Genomic DNA, 26,715 nt, shown 5'->3' with positions numbered 1-26,715 from the left:
CTGCTTGGGTCAGCCAAAACTGATTTCCCTGTCGGTCCCAGCAGAGTATTTTGTTTATAAAATTGTGATTTTACAACCACGTTGCATGATTAGATAGAACAACATGCAAGGCTTCGATTACATAATAGAAATCGGGAGTTCAAACTGTTTTAATGATAAATATTATAGCCTGACACAACTTCCAAATATCCCTCCTTAAAAACTAAAAAAATAAACCTTTTGCAGTATAAATTTCTGTTTTGAAATGGTAAGTTTTGACATCTCAATTTATTGAAATACATGTATTTATATCAAACGCAGTTGATTAGTTGTAACAGAGAATACACACCATTGGCTTGAAAAATGATGTAACTTTGACCCCTAGCAGAGTTCCAAAAATATATAGGTCACTGAATATTCATAATATATTTCAGATCGTCTGTTGTTTTGATGTCAAAAATTGTTTTATTTTTTAAACTTTTCTTTCAAATTAGTTTTAATCCATAAAAAAATTAAAAACATTGCCTGACTGTACCTTAAGTTGAATATCTATATCCAAATTCAATAAATTAAAGCTGTAATCCATGATCACAAATTGAATGCTTTGTTTACAATTGTTGAAAGCCATGTGCTTTTTGGCGGGAAAATTTGGGAAACCCCTGGTTTTTTTTTCATAATATTACAAAAAACAGATAATTTTGAGTGAAAATATAGGTCTGGCAGAAATGTGATGGGTCTGGCAAAACTTGGTACCCTGAAGGCCCCAATGTCTGACAGGAAAAAAAAACTGTTTGCATCTCTGTCTTTGACATTTACCGCATTTCCATTCTCAATTTCATTTGTGTTTCTGAACTTACCTATGGATGTAACGAAGTGTGTGTGAGCTTCCAGTGTTTTGTGATTCCTTCTGTTTTTGATGTCCCACACTCGTAATGTCTTGTCATCAGAAGCACTAAGAATATATTTTCCTCCAGGGTGGAATATCAGTCCTCTTACCCAATTATCATGTCCTATCTGTTAAAGTATGGGGTATAAAAATAAAGCTGTATATAAACATTTTTTACTTTACATCACTTGGCCATCTTATTATATGAACTATTTTTGGAGCAAAAAAAAGTAGGAAATGAAAAAACAAAACTGTAATTGCTGCCTTCATTGACCATTTGAAAACAACAGCAAACTAAACTTAATGTACAGGATCATGAAAGCTCTTTTTAATGTGTTTAAAACAAATATAAATGAGTTTCTAATTATACTTACCAATGTAAACAGACATAGTCCTACACTAATGTCCCACATCTTGATAGTCTTATCTCTTGATCCTGAAATCAAGAATGGTCCACTTCTCGTATTTCCTTTTCCTTTTTTGGACTGAAAAAGCATAAATTTTTCATTTGTATTACTGATAACGAGAAAATTTCTTGATCTGTATACATATTATATCAATAACAATTACTGCAGAGTCATTTATTTCATATGAATCAATTTTTGTGAAAAGATCGAAAAATGTGTATTGATGAATATTTGTTGGATTTTCCAGAGTCATGACAGTTTGCATACAAGTTAATAGATCAATGATAGTTAACTGAAATATTTGAATATGTAGTTTACCTTTATCCATTTTCATTGGTGTTCCACAAAAAAATATGAATCTATTGTATCAGTTTTGAGGCATAGAAAATGTCAAGAATATTTTGAGTATGATGAGGTCATTGTGATTTCATTAGTTATTATTATACTTTATATAATTTTCTATTAGATCTATTTTTAGAATTATTTACAAAAATTCAGATTCTAGTTAAAATCTTAGCATTTATTCCAATAATTAGTCAAAACTTAAATTTCCAATTAATGCCTCAAAATATAAATTTAAAACCACTAGGGCCAAAATCTAGCATACATGGTAAATCAGCACATTAATTTAACATTATTTTTTCCCCCATTAAATTGAATGAAGAAAGCAGGTAATAATCAGGACTTTCTAGAATTAGATTAAACATAAAACTAATTTTGTGAAATTGAGAATAGAAATGGGGAATGCTTCAAAAAAACAACTAACCCACCCATGAGACCCAGGCCACCTTTGGGTCTTCAACTTAGCAATAAAATTGTGCACCCAGAGGCAGTCTTCAGCTGGCTGATAACAAAAATGTGTACTAGTTCAGTGAAAATGGATGTCACACTAACTTTGTGTTCATCTCCTCTTTTCATGATGCTTGTTAAGTTAAAAAGTTTGATCATGTGAAAAATTATAAAATGACAGGACCTCATCCTTTTATAGAGTTAGACATTAGCAATATAATGGGATAGGATGGATGAACCTACATCTGTATTAACAGCTTCATTGATGTCATGATGTGCCGTCTCCGGAGCCCAGGCTATACACTCCACAACATGCTCATGTTCTCGTAACTCAGCTTTACATTCTTTGGTTGCTGTCACCCAGACACGTACTGTCTGTAACAAAACAAACAGGGTTTATTTAATTAAATTGTTTTAAATATTCTTACAATAGTTACAGATTTTCATTTTACAAAACTATTAACTTTTGTTATATTTCAGAACAGATTTTGTTTTATTTCAAGAATTCAGCAGGTTTCTGGATAAAGGTTGACATGGCAATTGTACTCAGAAATCAGAACTTTAATTAAGAATAATATGATACAGAGATAAGGATGTCTAAAATAGTAGCCAATTTGATAAAAAAAAACAAAAAAACCCCATTAAAATAAACAAACTAAACATTTTTAAAGAACTATTATTATTGTGCTGGCATATCATATAAATGAACAAGAGGCTGTCACAACGACAGCAAACCGGATTTATTAACATTTATTTGTGTCCTGGCAATATCACAAGAACCATTACTGATGAATGGTGAAAGTGAAAATCGTCAATATCAAATTTGACCTCCATTTTGTCATCAGTATCAACATATTAAAATTTGAAAAGCTTAGATTGAATGGTTCATCAGTAAATGCAACAACGTGAATGAAACGCAATTTTACGATCTTTCAAGAACCATAACTCCTGAACGGTAAAAGTCAAAATCGTCATTATTGAACTTGACCTCCATTTTGTCATCGGTAACAACATATTAAAATTTGTGAAGCTTTGGTAGAACAGTTCATGCGTAAATCCACGGACACGACTGGAAACTCCATTTTTCAATCTTTCAAGAACCTTAACCCCTGAACCGTAATAGTCAAAATCGTCATTATTGAACTTGACCTCCATTTTGTCATCGGTAAGAACATATTAAAATTTGGGAAGCTTTGGTAGAACAGTTCATGCATAAATGCACGGACACGACTGGAAACTCCATTTTTCAATCTTTCAAGAACCATAACTCCTGAACGGTAAAAGTCAAATTCGTCATTATTGAACTTGACCTCCATTCTGTCATTAGTAACAACATATTAAAATTTGTGAAGCTTTGGTAGAACAGTTCATGTGTAAATGCACGGACACGACTGGAAACTCCATTTTTCAATCTTTCAAGAACTGTAACTCCTAAACGGTAAAAGTCAAAATCGCCATTATTGAACTTGACCTTCGTATAGTTGTCAGTAATAACATATTAAAATTTTAAAAGCTTTGGTTGAACGGTTCATGAGTTAATGCATAAACAACATTTGATTGCCGCCCGCCCGCCGTACATCCCCAAATCAATAACAGACATTTTTGTCACAAAAATCCGGATAAAAAGGTTGACGTGACACTACTCAAATTTATAATTGTTTTGAGTTTTGTGGTCAAAATAATTGTGTAGAAGTTTAATAACCGTTGTTTGAGGCAAACTAAAGTTAGAGAATGTAATTTCTCCATTCGTAAAGGGGTATTACTCTAGAACCAGATCAGTGACACCTCAAAAATTCAAACTTGATCTGTATTTTGTGGTAATAAGCATTGTGTAAAGTTTTATAACATTTGGTTGAGGTTAACTTAAGTTTGCGAATGGAAACAAAAAATTCAGCATTTCTTTTCCATTTGTAAAGGATAACTCTAGCACGGTTAAAGTGATACTACCAAAATTCAAACTTGTTCTGTATTTTGTGGTTCATAGCATAATTTATTTTAAAAATTTGTCCACAAGCCAACGAGTTGACATGTTAACCCTTTCTGTCCGCCAAATTTTCAGTCAACCTCCGTTTTCTCCCCTTTTTCTACTTCTCTTAATGATCGATCAAATCATATTTCCCACACGAATTGAACGTAATAAACACATTGAGATAACAAGAAACCTTTAAACTAATCCTCGTTGTCAGTTTTGCCATAGAAATGCTGAAATATTTCCATATTTACAGCTTCGTTTCCGATTTCCGCCATTTGCATTTTTCAAAATATTTGTTTTAATTTTCCTTCAATTTTCCTTCTGCTGCATGATTTTACAATAAAAATTGCCGGGATTTCAAGTGCAAATGAGACCTTGTATATCCTCGATTCATACAAGGAAAAATTAGAGAGGACCCGAATGAAAACCGAATGGTTGAAGTCCTAATGAAAAATTCATTGTCATCACGGCATATGACGTGTATAGTGTTGAAAGGGTTAACATTACCCAGCCATATAAAAAATAACAGTACAATGGGCATACCTGGTCATTAGAACAACTAGCCAGTAAGGATCCATCATGATACACTCGTACCATTCTCACCCATTCTCTATGCCCAGTAAATGTCTTCACACAGTACCTGATAATAGAAATAATACATGTACAATAAAACAGCAAATATTAGCATTTACTTTCCAAACAGGTCCTGATGCTTTTAATTATTAAATTGTTTTTCTAACAGAGAAGGTGTAAATGCATTTATCTTGAATTCTCTTTAGCAATCTCACAAAACATCTTGTTATTTTTTAAGGCTGTTCCAGAAAATACTATGTCTCCCATCACACAGGTACTTTTTTAAACCCCCACTTTCTGGAATAACCCTTATACTGAAACAACACCTCCTGAGAAAAATGTCTGTGAAACAGTGCTACTTTATGAAGTCTTGTATGGTATGCAGATGCAAACCATAACTGTGGGTTTATGATAAGCTTCACAATCCGTCTTATGTTTTAATGATAATTTTGTCATACAGATCTGGTTTTTAAGATCAATTAATGTATTCCATTTAATACACTTATCTATACTTGCATTTCTGATTTAACCTTTAATACACAAGCTTTCATGGTTTTGTCTAATTTTGCATACAAGCCTATAGAAAATTTGTCTTTCGTTTAATATCTAATTTGTGGTTCACCTATATCCACGAAAAATTGGTATCCAATGAATAATAATGAATCCACAGTACCCTTAAACTGCTCACGTTTATGTCATTTGGTTTCTGGTGGAGAGGATTGTCCCATTATCATTTATATTTTTTTTTAAATCAAAATTAACCAATAATGTCTCCATACCCTGAAGATATCTCCCACATCTTGATTGTTTTGTCTCTGGAACACGAAAGGATGAAGTCTCCACTGGGCATAAATGTTAAACTGGAAATATTGTGGTCATGGCCTAAAAAATATAAAACTCTTTTATACATACCACAAAGATGGAAAAAAATGTATACATTGAATAATAGTCCTAGATCTTAATATTAATTATTTTCTTATACACCTATTCCATATTTAAAAATAGCTGGAATTTCACTTCATTTTAGCTGAATTTTTTTTTTTAATTGTGAACAATTTAAATAAGAATGCCATAGTTAAATGTTGAGATTTAACAACAAAAAAAAGAGTAATTAACTTAATAGAATACTGTATAGCTCATTTCAATTTAACTTGACATTTGAACCTAAGTGTCAGGGTTGGCAAAAACCCGGGTTTTATGAGTATTGCCCAGCCCAGTGGGAAATACTGGGAAAACCCGGGTTTTAGTGGGTTATACTGGGCAATACTGGGTAATATAAAATACTGGTCTGAAATTTATAGAGGATTCAGTGATCAAACACAAATTTTATACATTTAAGATATATGTAAATCATAAAGCAAAAAACTTTTTTTTAAATAAATATAACTCCTATTAAGAATTAACAATTACATGTATGAAAAATACATTTAAATAATGTATATATGTACTGTCACTAATTAGTAAGTAATTATTCAGATTAGAATGCAGATTTGTTTATGTAACAATAATCAGCCCTTTCAATTCTATAAGTGTTAATGGCATGACCACTTAGGGTGTTTATTTAGCAATATGACAAATGTATGAATGTATAACATTTGAAATTAACAATTCACTTAAACATTGCAATAATTTTTTTTTTAAAGTATGGATTATTGAAACAATGCTTGGTAATTAACAAGGTTTCCTTAAAAGTGCAAATCTTGTATTCCGGCTACATAGAAGGGAATGAAATTGAATTTTTCATTCTTTTAGAAATGACTGTCAATAGCTATCTGCAGTGTTTTCGTTAAGAACCGGCCGCCGGCCATTTTGACCTGTTCAAATCAATTTCCGGCCGGTTAAGTTGTCCTTAAAAAAAAAAAAAAAAAATCCCACTTTTTTGTTTATAAGATCTTTTTATATTAAAAATCATGACAACGGAGTTTGAAGATTTGTGTTTATATTTTAAACCGACATGCGGTTGCAACGACGATTTTCATTGGCTGTTATTTCAGACTTCCTGTTTGACACACGTGTTCGGTGTTTATCTTGTTATGATTGAATGAATAGTAATGAAGAGAACACTACATGATTTTTTCACTTCAACACCTACCACGCCAAAGAGTAGAAAAGGTTTGGATTACTATGTATTTTGACAAGATTTGGAACAGTTTAAATGACGTTATAGCTTTACTGTTTAATTGATCTACAACGGGCCCCGTCGATCTGCCGGCAACTACAGAGCATCCGAAAAGGGGGCAGGGTACATCGATTGAAAAGTTGCATTGGCAGAACTTCTGGTCCCGTTCCAAATCATAGATATATTTCTGGTGATTATACTTTCAGTTGTGAGGTATGTAACCCTTTTAAAAGCTATCAAATAAAATTAAGAAGAAGTGGAAGCTCATGTTTTCTTATAAATGAGCCTGGCCAGCACTTCATCTTTTTCTTTCTTTACACATCTTTTCATACCACTGGGATAATGGGAAGGGGGATATTTAAAACTGCTGCGTGCAGGGGAAGTGCTGTCCAAATTTTTTTGGGGTCCCCAAAGGAAGGACAAGAATCTGGTTTTAAATGTAAATAGCACCATAATTTTCTTATTGTCCCAAGTCCCTATCTAAATAAAATTAACCTCTCATCAGGGTCAGGTTCAGAGTTTTTGCTACTACATATAACCTTTTACCAACAATATATAGCCAGAAATAAATAAATTATGATGCTCAATGTAGTTTTTTTTTTATTCAAGTTTCTTTGATGCTAGTCCAAATAATTATGACGTCTGCAAGACTATTTTATTTTTTTTCTGGGACACCTTCCTACAACGTCGTAGGAAGGTGTCCCATAAAAAAAATTAAAATAGCCTTGCCAGACGTCATAATTATTTGGACTCCTATGATGCATGACACCATCATGATGATCAAATAAGTTCTTTGTTAAATTTTCTAAATTTTTTCAAAGGTTGATGCAATATTAGTATTACATGTACTAATTTTACACTTTTTTAAAACATGGAAATGTGATAGTTCTATGTTTTTTTCTGGTGACCGCTACTGATTCCACCATCATTGAAACATGTATCATTAGTTGTTTATTATTTGAATTTGCATGCTTGTTATGTTTGCTTTGTTATTTTTAATAAAAAATGAATATTTGTTTTGTTAAAATTGTTTTATGTTAATTTTCAGATGCATGTGATGTTATTTGATGTTTACTGGCTAACTTTATGATTATTACTACAAAATCATTCAGTGAACATTTGTCATGTCCTCGTGGTTAATAATTATGACATATATGCAGCTGCATATATGTTTTAATTATCAAGCAGGCACGGTGGGATTGTAAGTATATATAAATCACTATCCTCCTGATTCCAATTGGAGTTAGTTCAAGCGTTTCAATTTTATTTTTTACATTTTTAAAATGTTCTTTTATAGACATGGGTTTTGATCATTGTTGAAATCAGAACATTGCCAACTTCCAAATCATTCGTCTTTGGTGGGGATGTGTCTCATTTGCAATCATACCACTTCTTCTTTTTAGTATTATTAGTCTGCGCTTTAAATTTCTCCATGCTAAACATATGTGTGCACACATAAAAAAAAACCATATCTTCTTCTTGACAGAAAAACAATGATAATTAACTGTGTTCAGTTCTACGCACATTTGTGAATTAATATTTTGTTCATTCACACGTTGAATAAGTTCTACATTTTAATTCTTGGATCACTTATACTAATATTATTGTACATAATCTGCAAAAATATTTGTAACAATTAAATTGGACAATAATTTTAAGGTAAACAGCTATAGATGCAATATTTAATATTATGAAATTGACTACTGTTTTTTTTATTTTTCAGTGCAAAATGATGCTACTCCCACATGTCCTACAGTTGTTGATTCCACTACAACTACAGATACTGCAAATGATGACAATTCCACATCTACTAGTGCTAGTACTAGTGCTAGTACAGACACTGCTGCAAATGAGAGAAAGTCCTCAGTGCAAGAAAGATTTGGGCCATGGAATGATGAAGAATGTAAATCATTGCTGAAAAATTTATTTGATGAATCAAAATCATTTCATTCTTGTTTTATTTGTAAAGATGCTTATTGTACTGGGTTAAGTAAAGAGACACTGTCAAAGTTTCCAGGATACAAGAAATTTAACCACAAATGGCTAAACCGTTCTAACTGGTGGCTATGCTTTGTTGAGACTGAAGGAATGTACTGCTTAGTTTGCAAAAAACACCACATTAAACACCCACACAACCAGAGAGAGGTGTTTGCAGCAACACCAAGTATTAGATTTAAGCTTGATGCTATTACTACACACAACAAAAGCTCTTTGCATGCAGCTGCACTTCAAACTGAAATGATACAGAAAGTCTCATATTTCCATCAAGAAGTTACAAAAAAATCAGAGGTTGAAACAAGTGTTCTTGAAGGTGTGTTTTCAACAGCCTACTACTTAATGAAAAGCTTTATTGCAAACAGGCAACTGTTACCACTACTAAATTTTATTGAGAAAATTTTTCATGTTGAAGATTTAAAATATTTTAATCATAGATCTGCTGAGTGTCAGTCTGAAATATTTATGACTTTAGGAGAGACTATGAAAAAATCCCTTCTTAGTGATGTTAAGAAGTCTCCAGCATTCGGAATTTTAACTGATGAAGTTTGTGACATTTCTGTTACAGAAAATCTTATGACATTTATACAGTATTATAATAGTACATCTGAATCTGTCTGCACTCAATTTTTATCATGTCAGAATATTTTGAGTGAGTTTTCCTCTGCAAATGCTGATGCAATAACCAAGCTAATTCTCAGTGAACTCAAAGATGATGACCTTGATGTTTCAAAGTTTGCAGGATTTTCTTCAGACGGTGCAGCAGTAATGGTAGGCAAACGTGCTGGTGTTGCAACTCTTCTTAAAGCAGAAAACCCATCATTAATCAATGTGCACTGTGTTTGTCATCGTCTGGCATTGTCCTGTACAGACTCAAATGAATCAATAAATTATATAAAGACTATAGAGACTTTATTGAGACAATTATGGCAATTATTTGAAAACTCTCCCAAGAAAATGGCAGTATATCTAAAAACTCAAAAGCAGTTAAAAGAAATTAGCATGGGTGAAAAAGCTACAAAGATTGTAAGCAAAAGACTCAAAAAGGCTTGTCGTACAAGATGGTTGAGCCTAGAGGCATCTGTGCGTGCAGTGCATGGAGATTATGAAGCAATTTTGCACACATTGTCTATATTGGATCAGTCGGGAGATGCTGCAGCCACAGGGCTCATGAAGAAAATGAAATCCATTAAATTTTTAGGTACATTATACATTATGAGAGACATATTACCAGTTCTTGCAGATCTTTCAAAACACTTCCAGAAGGATTCTCTTAATTTTTCTGATATCAGGCCTTCAATAAACTTAGCAAAAGATAAACTGAAAAAATTGTTAGAAGAAGAAACACCAATGCAGTCTCTACAGACTGATATAGACTCATTTTCTGACATGTGTGCAGAGATCAAGCTTAATAATAAAGAATTAAAAGAACTACAATCTTTATTTGAAAAGTATGTAAATGCTCTTATTAACAACATAACCAGAAGATTTGAAGATAGTTCTGATGTTCTAGCAGCACTCGGAATTTTTGATCCTTTAAGTGTTCCTCTACAAAACCAACCAGGATTTAAAGAATATGGAATTGCTCAGATCAATATCCTTGCTGATCATTTTCATCAACTAGATGAGCCAGAAACTAAAACTCGAAAAACAGAAAAAATGCAGAGTGAATGGCAAAGCTTTAAGTATCATATAAATGATGTACTGAAACCAGTGATACCAGAAGATGTAAGGGATGGTTCATCCAAGTCTACAAATACAACAGAATGGCTTCTCTTGCAGCTCCTACGAAATCCAACCTTTGAGAATTTCTACCCTAGTTTAATTCCTATTGCAGCGGCTGCAGTTGCCATACCAATTACCAATGCATGGCCAGAAAGAGGAGCAAGTTCTTTAAAAAATATCAAAACAAAATTAAGGAATAGACTAGGGGAAGCAATGCTGGAGAATATTCTGCATGTCTGCATTAATGGGCCAGCACCTGAATCCAAAGAAGGTCAAACAATAATAAAGGCAGCTGTTGACTCATGGTTAAAAGCAAAAAACAGAAGGAAAGTTGCAAAAGTAAATAAAATATCAGGTGCTTGTGGTGTTGTAGTCAAAGAAACTCTGAATGACAATGTGATTTCACAAGATGCAAGTGTACAAACAGAAGAAAATCCAGTCATAGTAGAAGCTCAGGAAGTGTTGTCTGAAGTTAGACAAGCCATGAAGGTTATGGCTATAGAAAATGAAAATGATTCAGACTTTGAGGATGAATCAGATTTTGAGGACGATTGTTGCTGGTGAATATAAAAAAGAAGACTTTATTTTGGCATGAATAAAAAGTTTTTATACAGAAGTGTCATTGAATTATATCCATCAATCATTATAATAATTAATCTCTTATTAAAGTGATAAAAATGAAAATATTTCAATATTATTTCAATATTATACTTTCTGACTTGGTGATGTTAGATAATAATTTAATTTTTTTTGACTTGGAAAAACTTTAGGTTTCCTACATTAACAGTGGTACTGTAAAAGTGACATTTTTGGAACAATAATAATTTGATGCCATGGCCAGAATTCAGGATTTTGTTTCTAATTTTTTTTTGTAAATCTTTGAGGGTGGGGGGAGTAGTAGAAATGACATTTTCAGAACTATAGTTTTATGCCAAGAATGCAGCCTTTTTGTTTAAATCTTGGGGGGGCTAGTGGTGAAAGTGACATTTTCAGAACTATAATTTGATGCCCAGAATGCGCCAGAATGCAGGATTTTGCGTCTAATTTCAAAAAAATCTTGGGGGGGCAAGCCCCCCCAAACCACCCCTTTTAGGCTTGGGCCTGCTTAAATCTCTAAATGGCCCCTTCAAACAAAATGAAGTGAAACCCCTGTATCTGTATAAAAAGTATATATTCAGCTGTAATACTATGAAACTACACCAAGACTTTACTATTTTGTGTTAAAATAAGCTTAAAAAATCATATTGCCCAGTATTGCCCAGTATTACCCATTTCTGGGAGTATTGCCCAGCCCTGGAAAACCCGGGTTTTCCCACCTGGAAATTCCCGGGCGGGTAATACTTTGCCAACCCTGCTAAGTGTATGACCAACACACAATTGTAACTTGTCTGATCCTATTGATTCATTTCTGTGTTAATGCCACATCAGATTTAGAGTGGATTGTTGGTTGCCTCATGTCCAGTGGCAAATATTTCATACATGTTGAAAATTCTTATCATGTTGTATGCTTTGAACAATAATGCAGCTCCAGTGTGAAACGAAAATCACAATGATCCAAAACAAAATCACACAATTTTTTATTGCATTATGAAACATATAAATCCACAGACAATAACTTAATACATACCATATAATGTTTTGACACATTCATAATCTGTTGTGAAGTCCCATATCTTAATTTTCATGTCAGCTGAGCATGAAACTGTAAAAAAAAAAATTTTACAATTAAAAAAAGTTAAGATGTCATATTTTCAATAGGTAATGTAAACAACAGACAATTGTTAAAAAAAATATATTGAAGGAACTCTTCAACATAAATAAATTAACATAATTTTTTTTATTCAGCAATTAAACTGAGTAAGGTTATCATTCTGTGTAAACTAGAGCAATAAGTGACAGTCAGTGTATCCTTTCAGAACAAACAATACAGAAGAACCATCAATAGTGATACTCCAATAATTCCCTTCCATTGGGAAACCAAGAAAGTGTTCAGGAATAAAGCAATAATCAATATTTGTTTCTCTATAAATGAGAATTGCATACATCCATCATGCATCTGCGGCAAAAAATATGAGTTATCTCCCTTAATTAAAATTACAAAAATATACAATACCTGAAAAAAGCCCCAAAAATCTAATTATTTATATGACATGTATGATGGATTTATAATCTTGACATTAAAGTTTGGAAATAATTTGTGTGATGTCACCATTGTTAAAAAAATGTCAAAATAACCTTTTCTCCTAAATTGTCCTACATAGACATGATAGAAGGGAATATGATTTTTTTCCAGCATTTATTGAATTGCTTTTAAAAGACTATACATTTTTACCTAAGTATTTTCCTGTGTTATCAAATGCTATGTCTTGTACAGAATCTGTATGGCCTTTCAAAGTTCTCTCATAATCACCCGTCTCATAGTCCCATAACTGCAATGAGACAAAATTTAAAATGATTTTTATAAATAATATAAATACAGTTATCTACGACATTTTGGGACAATAATAAACTACTTGTCTATTTGCTTATGTCTTAAATATAATTTGCATTATAAATCAGCCATGCTGTTATACAAAAGTTCAACAACTACTAAATATTAAACAATTACCTTTACAGCATGACTTTAAATTAAATGAGTTTTCAGGATGAGAACATGTTTTTTGGGGGTTTTTTTTGTACATAAATCACTGGCTGTTGGTTTTCTCTTTGAAATATTTTGCATTTTATCATATTTAGCCTTTGACATCTGGTTGATTGATATTGGTTTTGCTCATTGTTGAAGGCCATACACTGACCTACAGATGCCAACATCTTCTTTGTTTGATTTCTGGGGGATAGTTCTCTCCTTGACAATAATACCACACCATATTTTGTATGCTGATCTAAATATGAAGCATGCATCTAAAGTATGTCTTTATTTGAAACAAAGATTTAACAGGGTAAAAACTTTTTTTTTCAACCTCAGTGGTATTTTTGTCAGGTATATATTACTGGCCATGGTCTTGTCCGTGTTTTAACAGTCTTCACGTTATGAGTATTACAGAACTCCTACATATACACTGGTCATTTGGTCCAGTAATTGATGTCATTTTACTTGACCAAACTATTTGTTACTGGACATTGTCACAGGTCTGATGATCTTTGAAATGACTGGTGGTATTACTGCTCAAATAGCAACTTTGTTAACCAGGTGCTCCGCAGGGCGCAGTTTTATACGACCGCAGAGGTCGAACCCTGAACAGTTGGGGCAAGTATGGACAAAACATTCAAGCGTGATACAGCTCTGAATTTGGATTGTGATCAAATTTTTGACAATACATGTTTTTTTTTTTACACAAAACAAATGTCAAGATTTTACAAATCAATTAAAGATTTCTTCTTCAAACTTTTTAAATCTAAAAATAGTAAAATTAAATAGTTGACACAGCATAGGTTTCTGACACAGAATGAATGTGGTCTAATGAACTTAAAAGTTTTTTTTTGCCTTTGAGCAATTCACTATGCTGTTGAATATTAATCCTCTCAAAAAAATGTTTGAAGATTGGTTGGTAGTAAAAGTGAATATACATTGTTTATTGTATAAAACAATAAAAAAAACTTCATCAGAAACATTTTATATTGGCAAATTTCCAATGAAGTTATTTACATAAAGTTATTGGCAAATAAAAATAGAAAATGACATCATAGTCATGTCTGGCAAATGTCCAACATACACTATCTAAAAACATTTTAGATAAGATAAGGAAAAAAAGCTTCATCAGCAACATTTTATATTGGCAAATTTCCAATGAAGTTATTTACATAAAGTTATTGGCAAATAAAAATAGAAAATGACATCATAGTCATGTCTGGCAAATTTCCAACATATATAATCAACTACTATTCTATACAAAGAAAGATAACTCCAATTGAAAATTAATTGCTATTGCACAATATTGTGCAATTAGATATTTCTTGCTATTGTGCAATACTGTGCAATTGAAAATTTCTTGATATTGCACAATACTTGATATGGAATCCTGATTTGGACCAACTTGAAAACTGGGCCCATAATCAAAAATCAAAGTACATATTTAGATAAAGCATATCAAATAAGCCCAAGAATTTAATTTTTGTTGAAATCAAACTTAGTTTAATTTTGGACCCTTTTGGACCTTAATGTAGACCAATTTGAAAACTGGACCAAAAATTAAGAATCTACATACACAGTTAGATTTGGCATATCAAAGAACCCATTTATTCAATTTTTGATGAAATCAAACAAAGTTTAATTTTGGACCCCCATTTGGACCAACTTGAAAACTAGGCTAATAATTAAAAATCTAAGTACATTTTTAAATTCAGCATATCAAAGAACCCCAAGGATTCAATTTTTGTTAAAATCAAACTAAGTTTAATTTTGGACCCTTTGGACCTTAATGTAGACCAATTTGAAAACGGGACCAAAAATTAAGAATCTACATATATAGTTAGATTCGGCATATCAAAGAAGCCCAATTATTCAATTTTTGATGAAATCACACAAAGTTCAATTTGGGACCCTTTGGGCCCCTTATTCCTAAACTGTTAGGACCAAAACTCCCAAAATCAAACCCAACCTTCCTTTTATGGTCATAAACCTTGTGTTTAAATTTCATAGATTTCTATTTACTTATACTAAAGTTATGGTGCAAAAACCAAAAATAATGCTTATTTGGGCCCCTTTTTGGCCCCTAATTCATAAACTGTTGTGACCTCAACTCCAAAAATCAATCCGAACCTTCCTTTTGTGGTCATAAACCTTGTGTTAAAATTTCATTGATTTCTATTTACTTATACTAAAGTTATTGTGCGAAAACCAAGAATAATGCTTATTTGGGCCCTTTTTTGGCCCTTAATTCCTAAACTGTTGGAACCAAAACTCCCCAAATCAATCCCAACCTTCCTTTTGTGGTCATAAACCTTGTGTCAAAATTTCATAGATTTCTATTTACTTAAACTAAAGTTATAGTGCGAAAACCAAGAAAATGCTTATTTGGGCCCTTTTTGGCCCCTAATTCCTAAAATGTTGGGACCAAAACTCCCAAAATCAATCCCAACCTTCCTTTTGTGGTCATAAACCTTGTGTTAAAATTTCATTGATTTCTATTCACTTTTACTAAAGTTAGAGTGCGAAAACTAAAAGTATTCGGACGACGACGACGACGACGCAGACGACGCCAACGTGATAGCAATATACGACCAAAAAATTAAAATTTTTGTGGTCGTATAAAAATATTTCATGCTGCTGTAATTTTTTATGGAGATCACTGCACCAAAATTTTCAACGAACAACATTTTTTCTACGACCACTTTACCTTTATGGTAGCATCTTCACTAGCCGATACCATCACACTAAATGTAGGATGAAATATAACTCTGGTTACAGGACTTCTATGTCCACTGAGAGAATATCGTTCAGGTGGGCGAGGGATCCATTCCGTTGGGCTCCGTTTGTCTCGTGTGGGTCCTCCTGCATTAAATTCTTTCTCTGCTTCAGAAAGTTTACCTTCCAGGTCAATAACCTGGGCAATAGAATAAAATATAGTCATGATAGTGGTAAAGTAGTATAGTCATGATAGTGGTAAATAGTATAGTAATATAGTAGTAATCAGCTTGTTACTTCTGTTTGATAATTATCATTAAACAAAAAGAAATCTTTTGAAATAGACAGTTTATTATGGATTCATTTATTTTCAAGGGTACCAATTTTGTTAGTAGATATCTAATTTTATGGTTTGGCAGAGTCTGTGTACATGCTTTGAAAAAAATCTTAATATGAAAACTGACAATCCTTGTCAATTAAGATCAAAGTTAGACATATTAGGGATGATCTTCATTTGCATTATTTTTAACTCGCTCATATATTTCACATCAATAAATCGCAAAAATTTGGTTTGTTGAGTATCATGAGTATACACATTTGTCTGTTGGTAGATTTTGTTACATTGATCTGCAGTTGCTTTTGTTTTTGTTGTAATTTTTGTTGTTGTTGGGTTGCTGTCTCATAAACTTTTACTTTTATTCATATCATAAATACAAAGAAAGTCAGCCTACCTTCTTTTGAAGTCTGATTACGGATGTCCATTTTTTCTCTAATAATCCAGCATATTTTTTATCCACTTCACCAGGCTACAAAGAAACATTTTTTTAAATATTTAACCATAGTTTTACATACATCTATGAGGCAAAATAATGTTGTCAAGACCTGTTATTAGATGAAAATAAAGACTGGAGGTTTTTAGTTACATGAGTTAGTATCTATTACATGTATTATAATTTAGCAACTATAATTTATTAATTCTTAAGTAAACAAAATTTTCAAACAGACTTTCATGTTCATTGAGAAACAAGAAACTTTTTTTTTGTAGAAACAGCATATTTTATTGGTTAAGTCGACAGGTTAAAGGGAAGTCAAGAATACTACAAATCAGAACCTTCAGATGTACATTGTTTATCCTTATTTGTTAAAATTTCTTTGATCTTTCTGTGTGATTATCCATCTCAAGCAGTACATATAATCTGCTGAAGTGAGCTTTTCCAAGTATCATAAAGTAGGAATACCATTGCCATTCATGACAATTGCCTCTATAAAATAGCGACTAACAGATTAATTATGGTCGTTCCAATCTGAGGATGTTCCTCTCCTTTTCAGAACTATAAATAATCTATAAATATAACAACTCACCATGCTGGTTTCCTTTTGGAATTCTGACAAAGCACTGAGGTATCCATTTGATGCTAAATAATCTGCTATTGCACGATTCCTAAAAATATAATAAGAAAAAGATTATAATAACATTGAATAAGCTATTGTGACTGAACATGCTGAAAATTAATTGATATATACAGGGCTCACACTACTTCAGAATTATAGGGAGAAGTGACTTCTCTTTTTGAAACTGATAGGGAGAAGTGGTGACATTTGAAAGAGAAGTGCTCATTCGCGCGGTGCGCTACAATGTTTGGATTTTACAATAGTATAAAGGGCCATATGTAAATAATGTTCTTTTTATATTGTTCAATTCATATCTGAGTAAAAATAAATACAATTAAAGTAACATTTGAAATAAAAAGTTGTTTAAGTTTTACTAAGGTTCTTGTGAGAAACTACCAACTAAATATCTAGCACTAAAAAAAACCCGAATTATTTTAAAAAATGTAAAGAAATTATAATATATCAATTACAATTTAATTAAAAATTATCTTGTGTATGAAATTCAGTGTTTCTCATAAAAAAATATAAAAGTTATTAAGCTGGGCCATAATATATTGATATTAGTATGATAGTCTTAGACTTAAGCAACTTTAATCAATAGTTTGAAACAATCCATAAAAAATATAGGGAATTATATACACCAATTAATTAGATGTAACCAAAAGTCTCAATGTGTGTGGAATGCGTAATTTTTCCCTTTGGGATCAATATTCTTCTGTCAGCTGTTCCATCCGTGCGTCCGTAGTGATTATTGTAAAAGTACGGATTTCGGTCATAGCTGGTCCGGTTCAGATCCGTAGTTTAGAAATCGGTCAATGGCGGACGAATGCAAGAGAATTTACAAAAATAAACGATGTTTGACAACTTATTTGGAAAAGGAACATGACGTTTTTAATGCAATAAATGGATTAAACATTTACTGGAGGCAACTTTTATCACGTTTAAATGAAGTAACAAACTTATTTTGCCGACGAAATTTAGGTTGATGTACGTTTTCGAGTAACAAGCACCGGAACTTGCGAAAATGCATGAAGTGATAAAAAGTTGTATTTTTATCAAATAACCTGCTACACACTGCAAAGACAATGCTTCAACCTCTTTTCTAAATATATTGAATCGTTTATGTCTGAATTTCTTTAATTATCAATAAAAAAATGATGTTTCATCAACTTGGTAAAAATTGAAAATGTCCGATGTCGGAAGCGACTGAAAGCGAGTATCGTCAAGAACAGGGCGACTTGATTTCGCTTTTGGGGGTCGGGGAAAGCGAAGTGACGGTCGGGAAGGTGACTTCTTCGCCCAAGTCGCCTGGTAGCGTGAGCCCTGATATATTCTTAATTCAATACATTCCATCACAGAAAATTTTACATGGTTTGCAGGTTACAAACAATTTTAAAACAAAATACTAGTTTTTAAATTATCGCTTTAGTTAAAGGTTTCAGGATTTCAAAGAGAGTGTGCCGCCAAGGCCAAGGAAATATTAGAAGTAGGAGTTGTAAAAGTCTATGCTTCAATCGTGTATCTCTATAATTGGGAATAAAATCTGTTTGGTTTTTTGAACTGCCACTTCCTTGACTTCATGTACTGTAAATTCAGAAATTATTGTGATGTTTTTATCATTGCAAAAAAGCGACAGGGTTATTATAATCGCAATAATTCAAATTCTCATTTAGAATTTTTTTTTATGAAATACATTTGATATCGCAAAAATTAAAATCGCAATTTAGTCTAAAATGACAAAATCACATGATAAATGCATGCAATAATTTCTAAATTTATAGTCATGACAGTATAATCATGATAACCATGATAATGATTATAATAATTACAATCAGTTATCATGGTAGATATTTTTTTCAGTTATGATTTACATGTAGTAACAGACAGTTGACTTACAATTCCTCCCTTTGTCTTTGAGATAAAACCATGGTTGCTTAAAGATAGTAAAACGTTTTCCCCTTCTGTCTTTAGTTAGGATAATGTCAGCACATCTTAATTTAATCTGAAATATAAAATCAAATATATATACAAGAGGTACACTCAGCTCATGTGCCTGGCTGTGGCATGATCACTAAGCATGTATAGCTGATGGAAACTCTGTCACATGATTCCTGACATTCCAATCTTTTATCCATGTTAACACCTGACTTCCAACTGCAACCCATCCAATCATTTTGCCAATTATGATTATCAGCATCAGCATACATGTACATGTATTTCATTTGAATTTATTTTTAATAGTTCTAAAAAAATGCGTCTTCAATCTCTTATTAAACTTTACCTTTTTTTCTAATACATGTATACAAAAAATTAAATAAGAATTCAGTTTTCTATATACCAGCTGACAAATGATGGATATCAAACATCAAATACTAATTAAAGACCTAGTCCATGAAGTCCATGAATTAAGATACATTTCCTTGTTCAATTTCCAAACTGATTTACAAATTAATTGATTTTCATCATTGTTCATTGCAGTAAACATGGTTAACTTCAATTTATTACAAGATCAATAATACATTTGCAATGCCGTGGCCATTGTAACTACATTCAATAGATTTCCACTGGGAGCTCATTCTATTAATAAAGAATGCATGTATACATGGTATACGAGATATTTAAAATGTTATTAAGCTTTGAATTAATACATAATCATCTCATCAAATTAATCATAGTCCAGCAATTATGGCAATACTAATGTATAGCAATCTTTACATAAGTTAGTAATTGCCATCATACAATCCTCAATACCTGCATACAAGACAAAAAGCAGAAATTGGCACACAAGGCAAAGTTGCCATTATGATACAGGGTTCTTATTAAGGATTTGTGAAGGCGAGTATAGAGACTTGTCATTTTTTACACTGGCTAGTCCAACATTTAGAAAAGGATATTTTATAGCAATATATTTATCATTCTAGTCTCCATGAACTAATAGAACAATGAAATTACATTAAATTTTGCTATAAAATGATGCTATGTGTGTTCAGTTTATACAAATTTCACAATCTTGATCAATGCATCTTTGGACTCACCAGTTTCGAAAATGGTGAGTCCAGGACTCATTGACTCACCTTAGTGAGAACCTTGTGATACATGTACATTGTAGTAAGTACAGTATTTGAAATCATTAATTACAGATAATTTCACCAGGCACATTAACTAGCCCCTTGGGGCAAATTTTCTAAAACTGTTGAGTCTGTGAACTCCACATGGGTCATTCAGAGCCCTTATCCTCTCTCTTATCAACTTCAGTTTTAACAGGAATAAATGTTGATGTAAATAATAGGAAAGCAATTATCCAGACAAAGGGGCTTATTATGCAGGATTACATGTACAGTGTTCCAGCTAGGTTTTCAAAAGGGCAGGGTGCCAATCCTGAAAAAGGGCATTTAATGCGCGATATATATGATAATATGAAAAGGGCATATTTTAATAAAAGATGTTAATCAAACATTTGTGTTTATTCGTTGAATCACAGGTTATACAAGAACAACATCTTTAGCCCATATAGAACTCTATCTTTCTACTTTTAAGACTGAAAAACTTGTCAAGCAGCTTGTCACACAAGTTTTTTTATCATTGCTTGGCACAGTTGAACTTATATGCAGTATGTTTTGAAAGGAGATCTGTTTCATACTGTTTCTATGGTCTACCACATTTTACCAGTTTCACCTTTCTACCCCTGCTGTGCTTGATGGCAATACAGCACAAAACATCTGTGCTCAGTAAATTAACAATTTTAGGATATAAAGCAACAGTGAAAAATAGTATCAAAAATAAAGAATACAGAAAAAGATGACCAAGGCACCCTACCAACACTGCTACTAAGACCCTCTTTAACTTTTCCCATAACTCAAAATAAATACCTAAACATATATATTCTTAAGCAAGAAGTATGGAGACACATTTTAGAATATGTAAATGGGTTACTCAATGCTAGGAAAAAAATCAGATTGAGTTATCTTTCTTTATTCGGGTGTGCTCCTTCTTTGGAGGATTATAAACAGTAGGTAAATATGATGTAAATATGATCACAATATGGCGGCCGATTTTGTTATTTTCGTATCAAAAATGAAGGCAGTCAATGACAAATACGTCTGATTTTTTTGTTTATTTTACAGAAAACAAGTAAAACAATGTCTTCAACGAGTTTATAATGGTTTTCCAACTTTCTGTCATTACGTTAACGTTTCTTCCATGAAACTACGGTAAACATCGCAAATTGTGCCCAAGTTGTTGTATGCACATTTCTTCAAAGATAATTGCCGACTGACCGATTCTATTTGAACGAATTAATGTTGATGATCATTAATGACCCATCCGATAAACGGATTACCTATAACAACAGATTATGACACCAGTTGTAACCATTGATTAGCTTGGGGTGGTAAACAAAGTCATAATCTTTTCCCCAGGTAAAATTTAGTAATTAGCTTATCATATCAATACGCAAATTAATATGCAATCGATCTTCAAAAAAGGCAGGGCGCCCTGGAAACTGTAAAAAGGGCACAGGGCGCCACTCGGAAAAGGGTGGGCGCCGCGCCCTCTGAAAACGGCCTAGCTGGAACACTGATGTACATGTACATCCAGTTTTCATCAAATCAAGGAGTTTATATGAGAAGGAGAGTGAACACTCTGATTGATACAAAATTAGCATTCCCAGAATAGCAGTTTGATTAGAGAAAAATGATAAAAATATAAAGAAACCGACATGTTTATCACCCAATTGACATGGCCCTCTGATGTACCGGGCTGTTACAGTGAGCAGTTCGGGCTATTAGATAAATCGCATATTTCACGTGATTGTTATCAGTGACTGGCTCATTAAAGTTCAGGTGTATTTTTGGTAACAATACAGTGTATAAAAAAAAAAATAGGACGCGCAATTTCAAAATCAATCGTTTTGTACCGTGAAAAAAGATAAAGAAATGACAAAGTTATGAGGGTTTAAAGGAAAGTTAGTGTGCGATTTTTATTCAACACTACATTGCTTTAAACAAAGATTTTCACTTCACCTTCCAATTTCTGTTGATGAGAACTGGCAGGTAATTATAATCATAGAAAATATATGAATATACATGTATGCAAAGTACTTCCATGTAATTGAAATCACCAATTATGTTATTTATACATGTAGTTTATATATTCAATATGTTTGAATAGTACATTGTATAATTATAATCAAACTGTTGATGTAACTTTTTTTTGTTAAAATTCATTAGACTTAGTAACATGGAAAATTGCTTTGAGCAACAGTGTACCATTTGATAAGACCAAGGGGTATCAAGAGACAAGTTGTGTCCAGTCTGACCTTACGAGCAGGATAGATATTCAAACTGCTCTAAACAATAAGACCAAAATAAATAATACTTGTGTTTACGCTAACCATACATTTTTAGTGCCTACCCTAACACTTTTTATGCCATTTTGGAACTTTTGGAATATTAGATGTAAAATCCTGCAATCTGAGGTTACATTTTTGTATCTGGAAGTGTACATGTATATAACTATTCAAAAATGTAGAGTTTTTTCTCCATGTAATATGAAAAATTCTACTAAAAAACCTTCTAAAAACTGTTGACAAGACTGTTAAAGACTCTTTTCTTTGAATTTAAGACATACATGTACATGTAAAATAAATGTATACTAGTAGATATAAACCCCTTGCCATCAAATTTTGTTTAAATTAATTTCTCATTCAAATTTGACTTTGGAAGTTAAAGAGATCATCTTTTCTGATGCAGACCTTAAGAAAAGAAGAAAATCAATCAGTTAAAATTTTATTCTTCATAATTTTTCATAATATTTTTCAATTTGCTGAACAACTCCTGTTCAAATACAATAACAAATACAGATACAAATTGCCTCCTTTTCCCTGCTCTTTACAGTAGCTACAGAACATAACTAGATTCTCGTACTCATAGTACTGGAGCCAGGGACGACCGTCCATCCAATGAGTTTTAAATTCTCTAACCCGTTTATCCTCGTATTTCTTTTAAGCCTCCGTAACTTGGTAGGACGTGCGAGACGGCCCTTTTGGTGCCTTTCTGGTCCCAGATTACTCTGACGTCCAACAGCTGTTTTGCCAGACAAGCTGTGGTCCCATGGCCCCAGCTTGTCTGGCAAAATAGCCGTTGGACGTCAGAGTAATCTCAGACTAGTGCCTTTCCAGGTCTTGCACTATCCGACAGTGAAGCCTTGAATAAACGATGTTTGTGACCAAAATTATGTGTACACTTTCGAAATGAAAACAAAACTGGTTCCACTTCTTCATGGTACCCAGTCATCGAAATCGTCCTAATAAGCAATCGTCTAAAATACACAAGATGTCAAGCGGGCAGTTACGAATTAATATCTTTCGACGCAAAAAATTGAAAAATGTTCAATGTTTTTTTTATTTTCTGTTATTATTTTTTATTCAGTCTATGCAACATAAATCCAGTGTTCTCCCCAGGCCATTTTAGCACAGCGCTTTTCAGCGCTATTGCAATTCCCCGCTGTCCTATTGCACTGACCGCAGCGCTATCCAACGCAACTGCGTCGCTATATTTTTTTTCCGTATTTTTCAAATTTTTTTTAATTTCCCGCTTATTTTTCACTTCGGATCACGTGATCGACTGGTTTACGATTTTTGAATGAATTATTTCCGTTGTATTAAAGTAACTTCGCGGGACCAGTCTAATAAATTTTACAAAATGGCGTTTTTGGAAGATCAAAATAAACAAAGATTTTACCATTGACATCGATTTTTTTTAATTTAAAGAAAATAAAGAGGCATATATGAATGAAATGTGATGAAATGAATTGACCGCATTTCCCGACGTCACTCACAAACTTGTTTTACAAACTTTGAACAAATGATGATTTTAAAAACGATCAAACACAGGGGTTTGTTACAAATTATTTGCCGGGTTTACTATCCATACGAACCCCGAAAATGATCAAGTCTTTTAAATATTAATGATCCCCTATTCGAACTTATAATTTAGTCAGAAATTCTTCCATTTGATAACAATTTGAGAGGATATGATTAGCAAAACAAACCCCAAGCTGATACGACTTGAGAAATTTTACTTTCTCGATGTCCAGCTTGGATGAGGCCATTTAAATATTATAAAACGTTTAGGTCATAAAAATGAGAAATCTTTATGCTAAAAAATGTCAATTCCTGTCAAACGTCGTAAGGTAAACAGTACACTGCTACAGTTTGTTACAAAACCAAACAGAGGCTGACAATGACTTTATTGTTGGTCCTACATGTTCTGCAACATTACCTAATGGTGCTAAGAAATCTTGGCACAGGCAGTCTGGTGTAGATCCATCATAGAAAAAGACTTTTCCTTCAGTTTTATACATAGATAGTATGAGGATTTAATATATGAATTTACAATGGAGAAAAAAAGATTCTTCAGACTTCTATATCCAGACAATAACATTAACAAACAAAGTATCATTAAGGGATACACTGTAACTTCCATGAGCATGACAAGGACATCATAACAAGAGGAAACATCAACAGCATGATACATGCATAATAAAAACACATAACAAAGCAATTACAAACAAACCGTGCGCCGCGATAAAGTTATTGAGAATTGTCGAAAATTACGCGCTTACCACAGCGCTATCCAAAAATCCTGGGGAGAACACTGAAATCAATCAATAATTACCAAAATTTGACATTTTGAAAACATGTGGTACTAACCGTTTTTCGCACTTTTTATTTTGAACAATCGGTTATTAGGGAGACTGTCAAAACTGGTTAACGGTATTTTTGCAAGGAAGAGAGTATCAGTTAATTAATATAGATGGAGTTGAGTGACATTCTGCGTTAACTGATGGTAACAATTAAAAAAGTGCACACAGATATGCACTGCCACTAGACCGGTCGGACTATCGGCAGTGTACAATGTATGTAAACTAGTCTGAGCTTATTAAAACTAGACACGGGCTTCGGGCTACCAGTCAGGGGACTTACTTAAACAAGTGATTGTCTAAATCACTGATTCAAGTAACATTTTTCCATAAAGGTTGGAAGTTAGAGTTGTCTTTCTTTAATAATCACCTATTTAAGTAGTACAAATTAATCACTAGAAGAAGTGATTTAATATTAGTGTAGCTTTAAATATAGAATACTAATGATCCAGGGACTAATTAGGTTTCTAAACTTATCAGAAGTAACATCTGTGTTGTCTAGGATGACCAGGTCATTTCAGGTGATGACCTTGTACTGAATCTAGGATAATGACATAAAAATCACTTGTTTAAGTATCAGACCTCAATTTCCTTCCCAAAAATCACTTTAAGTATCATTCTTTTAATAACCCCAACTAATTTCAACACCCCTGAACAGTGAAATTTTTATCAAGAACAGTAGAATTTTATTACATAATCTGAAAGATAAAACCTTGAACTTCACATGAAAAATACTCCCACTGCTGTGAAAAATCTTTGAAGAAAGTATCAGTTCATTATGTAAAGCCATTATTATAGCATTTTTTCAACTAAAATAGAATTTTCAGGTAAATGATAGCATCAAAGGCATAAACCTTGCTACTTAAAAGAAGCAAAAAGTTCATATTTTTTAATTTTACTAATTAAAAGATGTTATTTAAACCTATGTGTTTAAAATTTTGAAAAAAACTACAAAATCCCAATTTGTGACAAAACCTCGAATTTGCTACTCAAATAAGTGATTTAAAAATCACTTATTTCAGTAAGTCCCCTGACTGGCTACCGCTTAACGTCGCAGACTGCATAAATATTTTTTTTTTTTGCCTAAATATAGCTATATTAACAATTAAAATATGTATTACACTATTACAAGTAGAATTGTTGGATAAAGATGAAATCCTGAAGATTCACACGAAGTTTCGGTTGACAAGCAGACCAAACATGAAAATAAAATTATCAGAATTTAAAAATCAAAACAAACAAACTCTAAATCAACTGATACAATCTGAGATCATCAGACAGCATGTGCCTGATGTTCATTCTAATAAACAAAATAAGACGAATTCATTAAGTATTACATCTTGAATAACTTTTGCTGTCTGCCTGAGGGATGGGTTGCAAAAATACTCCACAACTGTCAAACTTGTCATTAGAAAGACAATGGTCAATTTATGTCTAATTTTGCATAAATGGTTAAAACATAATCAATTTCAAACTTACACACGTATAAATCGTACATGTAAAAAGATAAATGACATACAAAAGTATGTCTGAAATTTAATGAAATGTTAATTTTTGCATGAAGTCATTCATTGATTTATAATGTCACAGACCGCCATTATGAAGCTGTCTGCAATTCATTTTGAAAATACGGCACAAGAACAGCAATTTTTCCAATATAAATTAAAAATTTCTAGGTCATGCATAATTCCCCTCTTCAATTTTACCTGTAAATCATTGGAATATGTCTTAAATCAACGAAAATATTATCACTTGCAGGACTCCACACGTAAATTCGTCCGAAAATTGTATGAATACGCATGCGCATACGGAATACATACGGAAGTCGCACAA

The 26,715-nt window shown here is 32.5% G+C and overlaps 2 protein-coding genes across 3 annotated transcripts in view; one reads left to right on the top strand and one right to left on the bottom strand.

Annotated features, from left to right (window-relative positions):
• LOC143076752 (lissencephaly-1 homolog) overlaps nt 1-26,710 on the bottom strand; it is a 29,148-nt gene extending 2,438 nt beyond the window's left edge. Inside the window, exons 1-12 of the mRNA XM_076252617.1 lie at nt 26,589-26,710; nt 19,078-19,183; nt 17,152-17,230; nt 16,521-16,595; nt 15,782-15,988; nt 12,778-12,874; nt 12,073-12,147; nt 5,386-5,488; nt 4,577-4,673; nt 2,305-2,436; nt 1,240-1,350; nt 837-993 (exon numbers count right to left, since the gene is read on the bottom strand). Coding sequence (XP_076108732.1) covers nt 837-993; nt 1,240-1,350; nt 2,305-2,436; nt 4,577-4,673; nt 5,386-5,488; nt 12,073-12,147; nt 12,778-12,874; nt 15,782-15,988; nt 16,521-16,595; nt 17,152-17,230; nt 19,078-19,109 — 1,165 coding nt within the window. The 5' untranslated portion in view covers nt 19,110-19,183; nt 26,589-26,710. The remainder of the gene's footprint in view (nt 1-836; nt 994-1,239; nt 1,351-2,304; nt 2,437-4,576; nt 4,674-5,385; nt 5,489-12,072; nt 12,148-12,777; nt 12,875-15,781; nt 15,989-16,520; nt 16,596-17,151; nt 17,231-19,077; nt 19,184-26,588) is intronic.
• LOC143076750 (zinc finger protein 862-like) lies at nt 6,508-11,077 on the top strand. 2 transcript variants are annotated; one of them, XM_076252613.1, is made up of 3 exons: nt 6,508-6,718; nt 7,774-7,926; nt 8,449-11,077. In XM_076252613.1, exon 3 carries the CDS (start codon nt 8,814-8,816, stop codon nt 11,007-11,009), a length of 2,196 nt encoding a protein of 731 aa, XP_076108728.1. In that variant the 5' UTR covers nt 6,508-6,718; nt 7,774-7,926; nt 8,449-8,813; the 3' UTR covers nt 11,010-11,077. The 2 variants fall into 2 exon arrangements, with proteins under 2 accessions (XP_076108728.1, XP_076108729.1); XM_076252614.1 differs by lacking the exon at nt 6,508-6,718 and having other exon boundaries at nt 7,611-7,926.
• Nucleotides 26,711-26,715: the final 5 nt, after the last annotated feature.

The sequence above is a fragment of the Mytilus galloprovincialis genome, chromosome 5 (assembly GCF_965363235.1).
Source record: "Mytilus galloprovincialis chromosome 5, xbMytGall1.hap1.1, whole genome shotgun sequence".
NCBI classification, from domain to species: domain Eukaryota; kingdom Metazoa; phylum Mollusca; class Bivalvia; order Mytilida; family Mytilidae; genus Mytilus; species Mytilus galloprovincialis.
Note: the sequence above shows the minus strand (reverse complement) of the source record. Positions and strands in the feature narration are given on the sequence as shown.

Excerpts from the sequence above, each read along its gene's own strand:
- LOC143076750 (XM_076252613.1), top strand. The coding sequence starts at position 8,814 with ATGTACTGCTTAGTTTGCAAAAAACACCACATTAAACACCCACACAAC.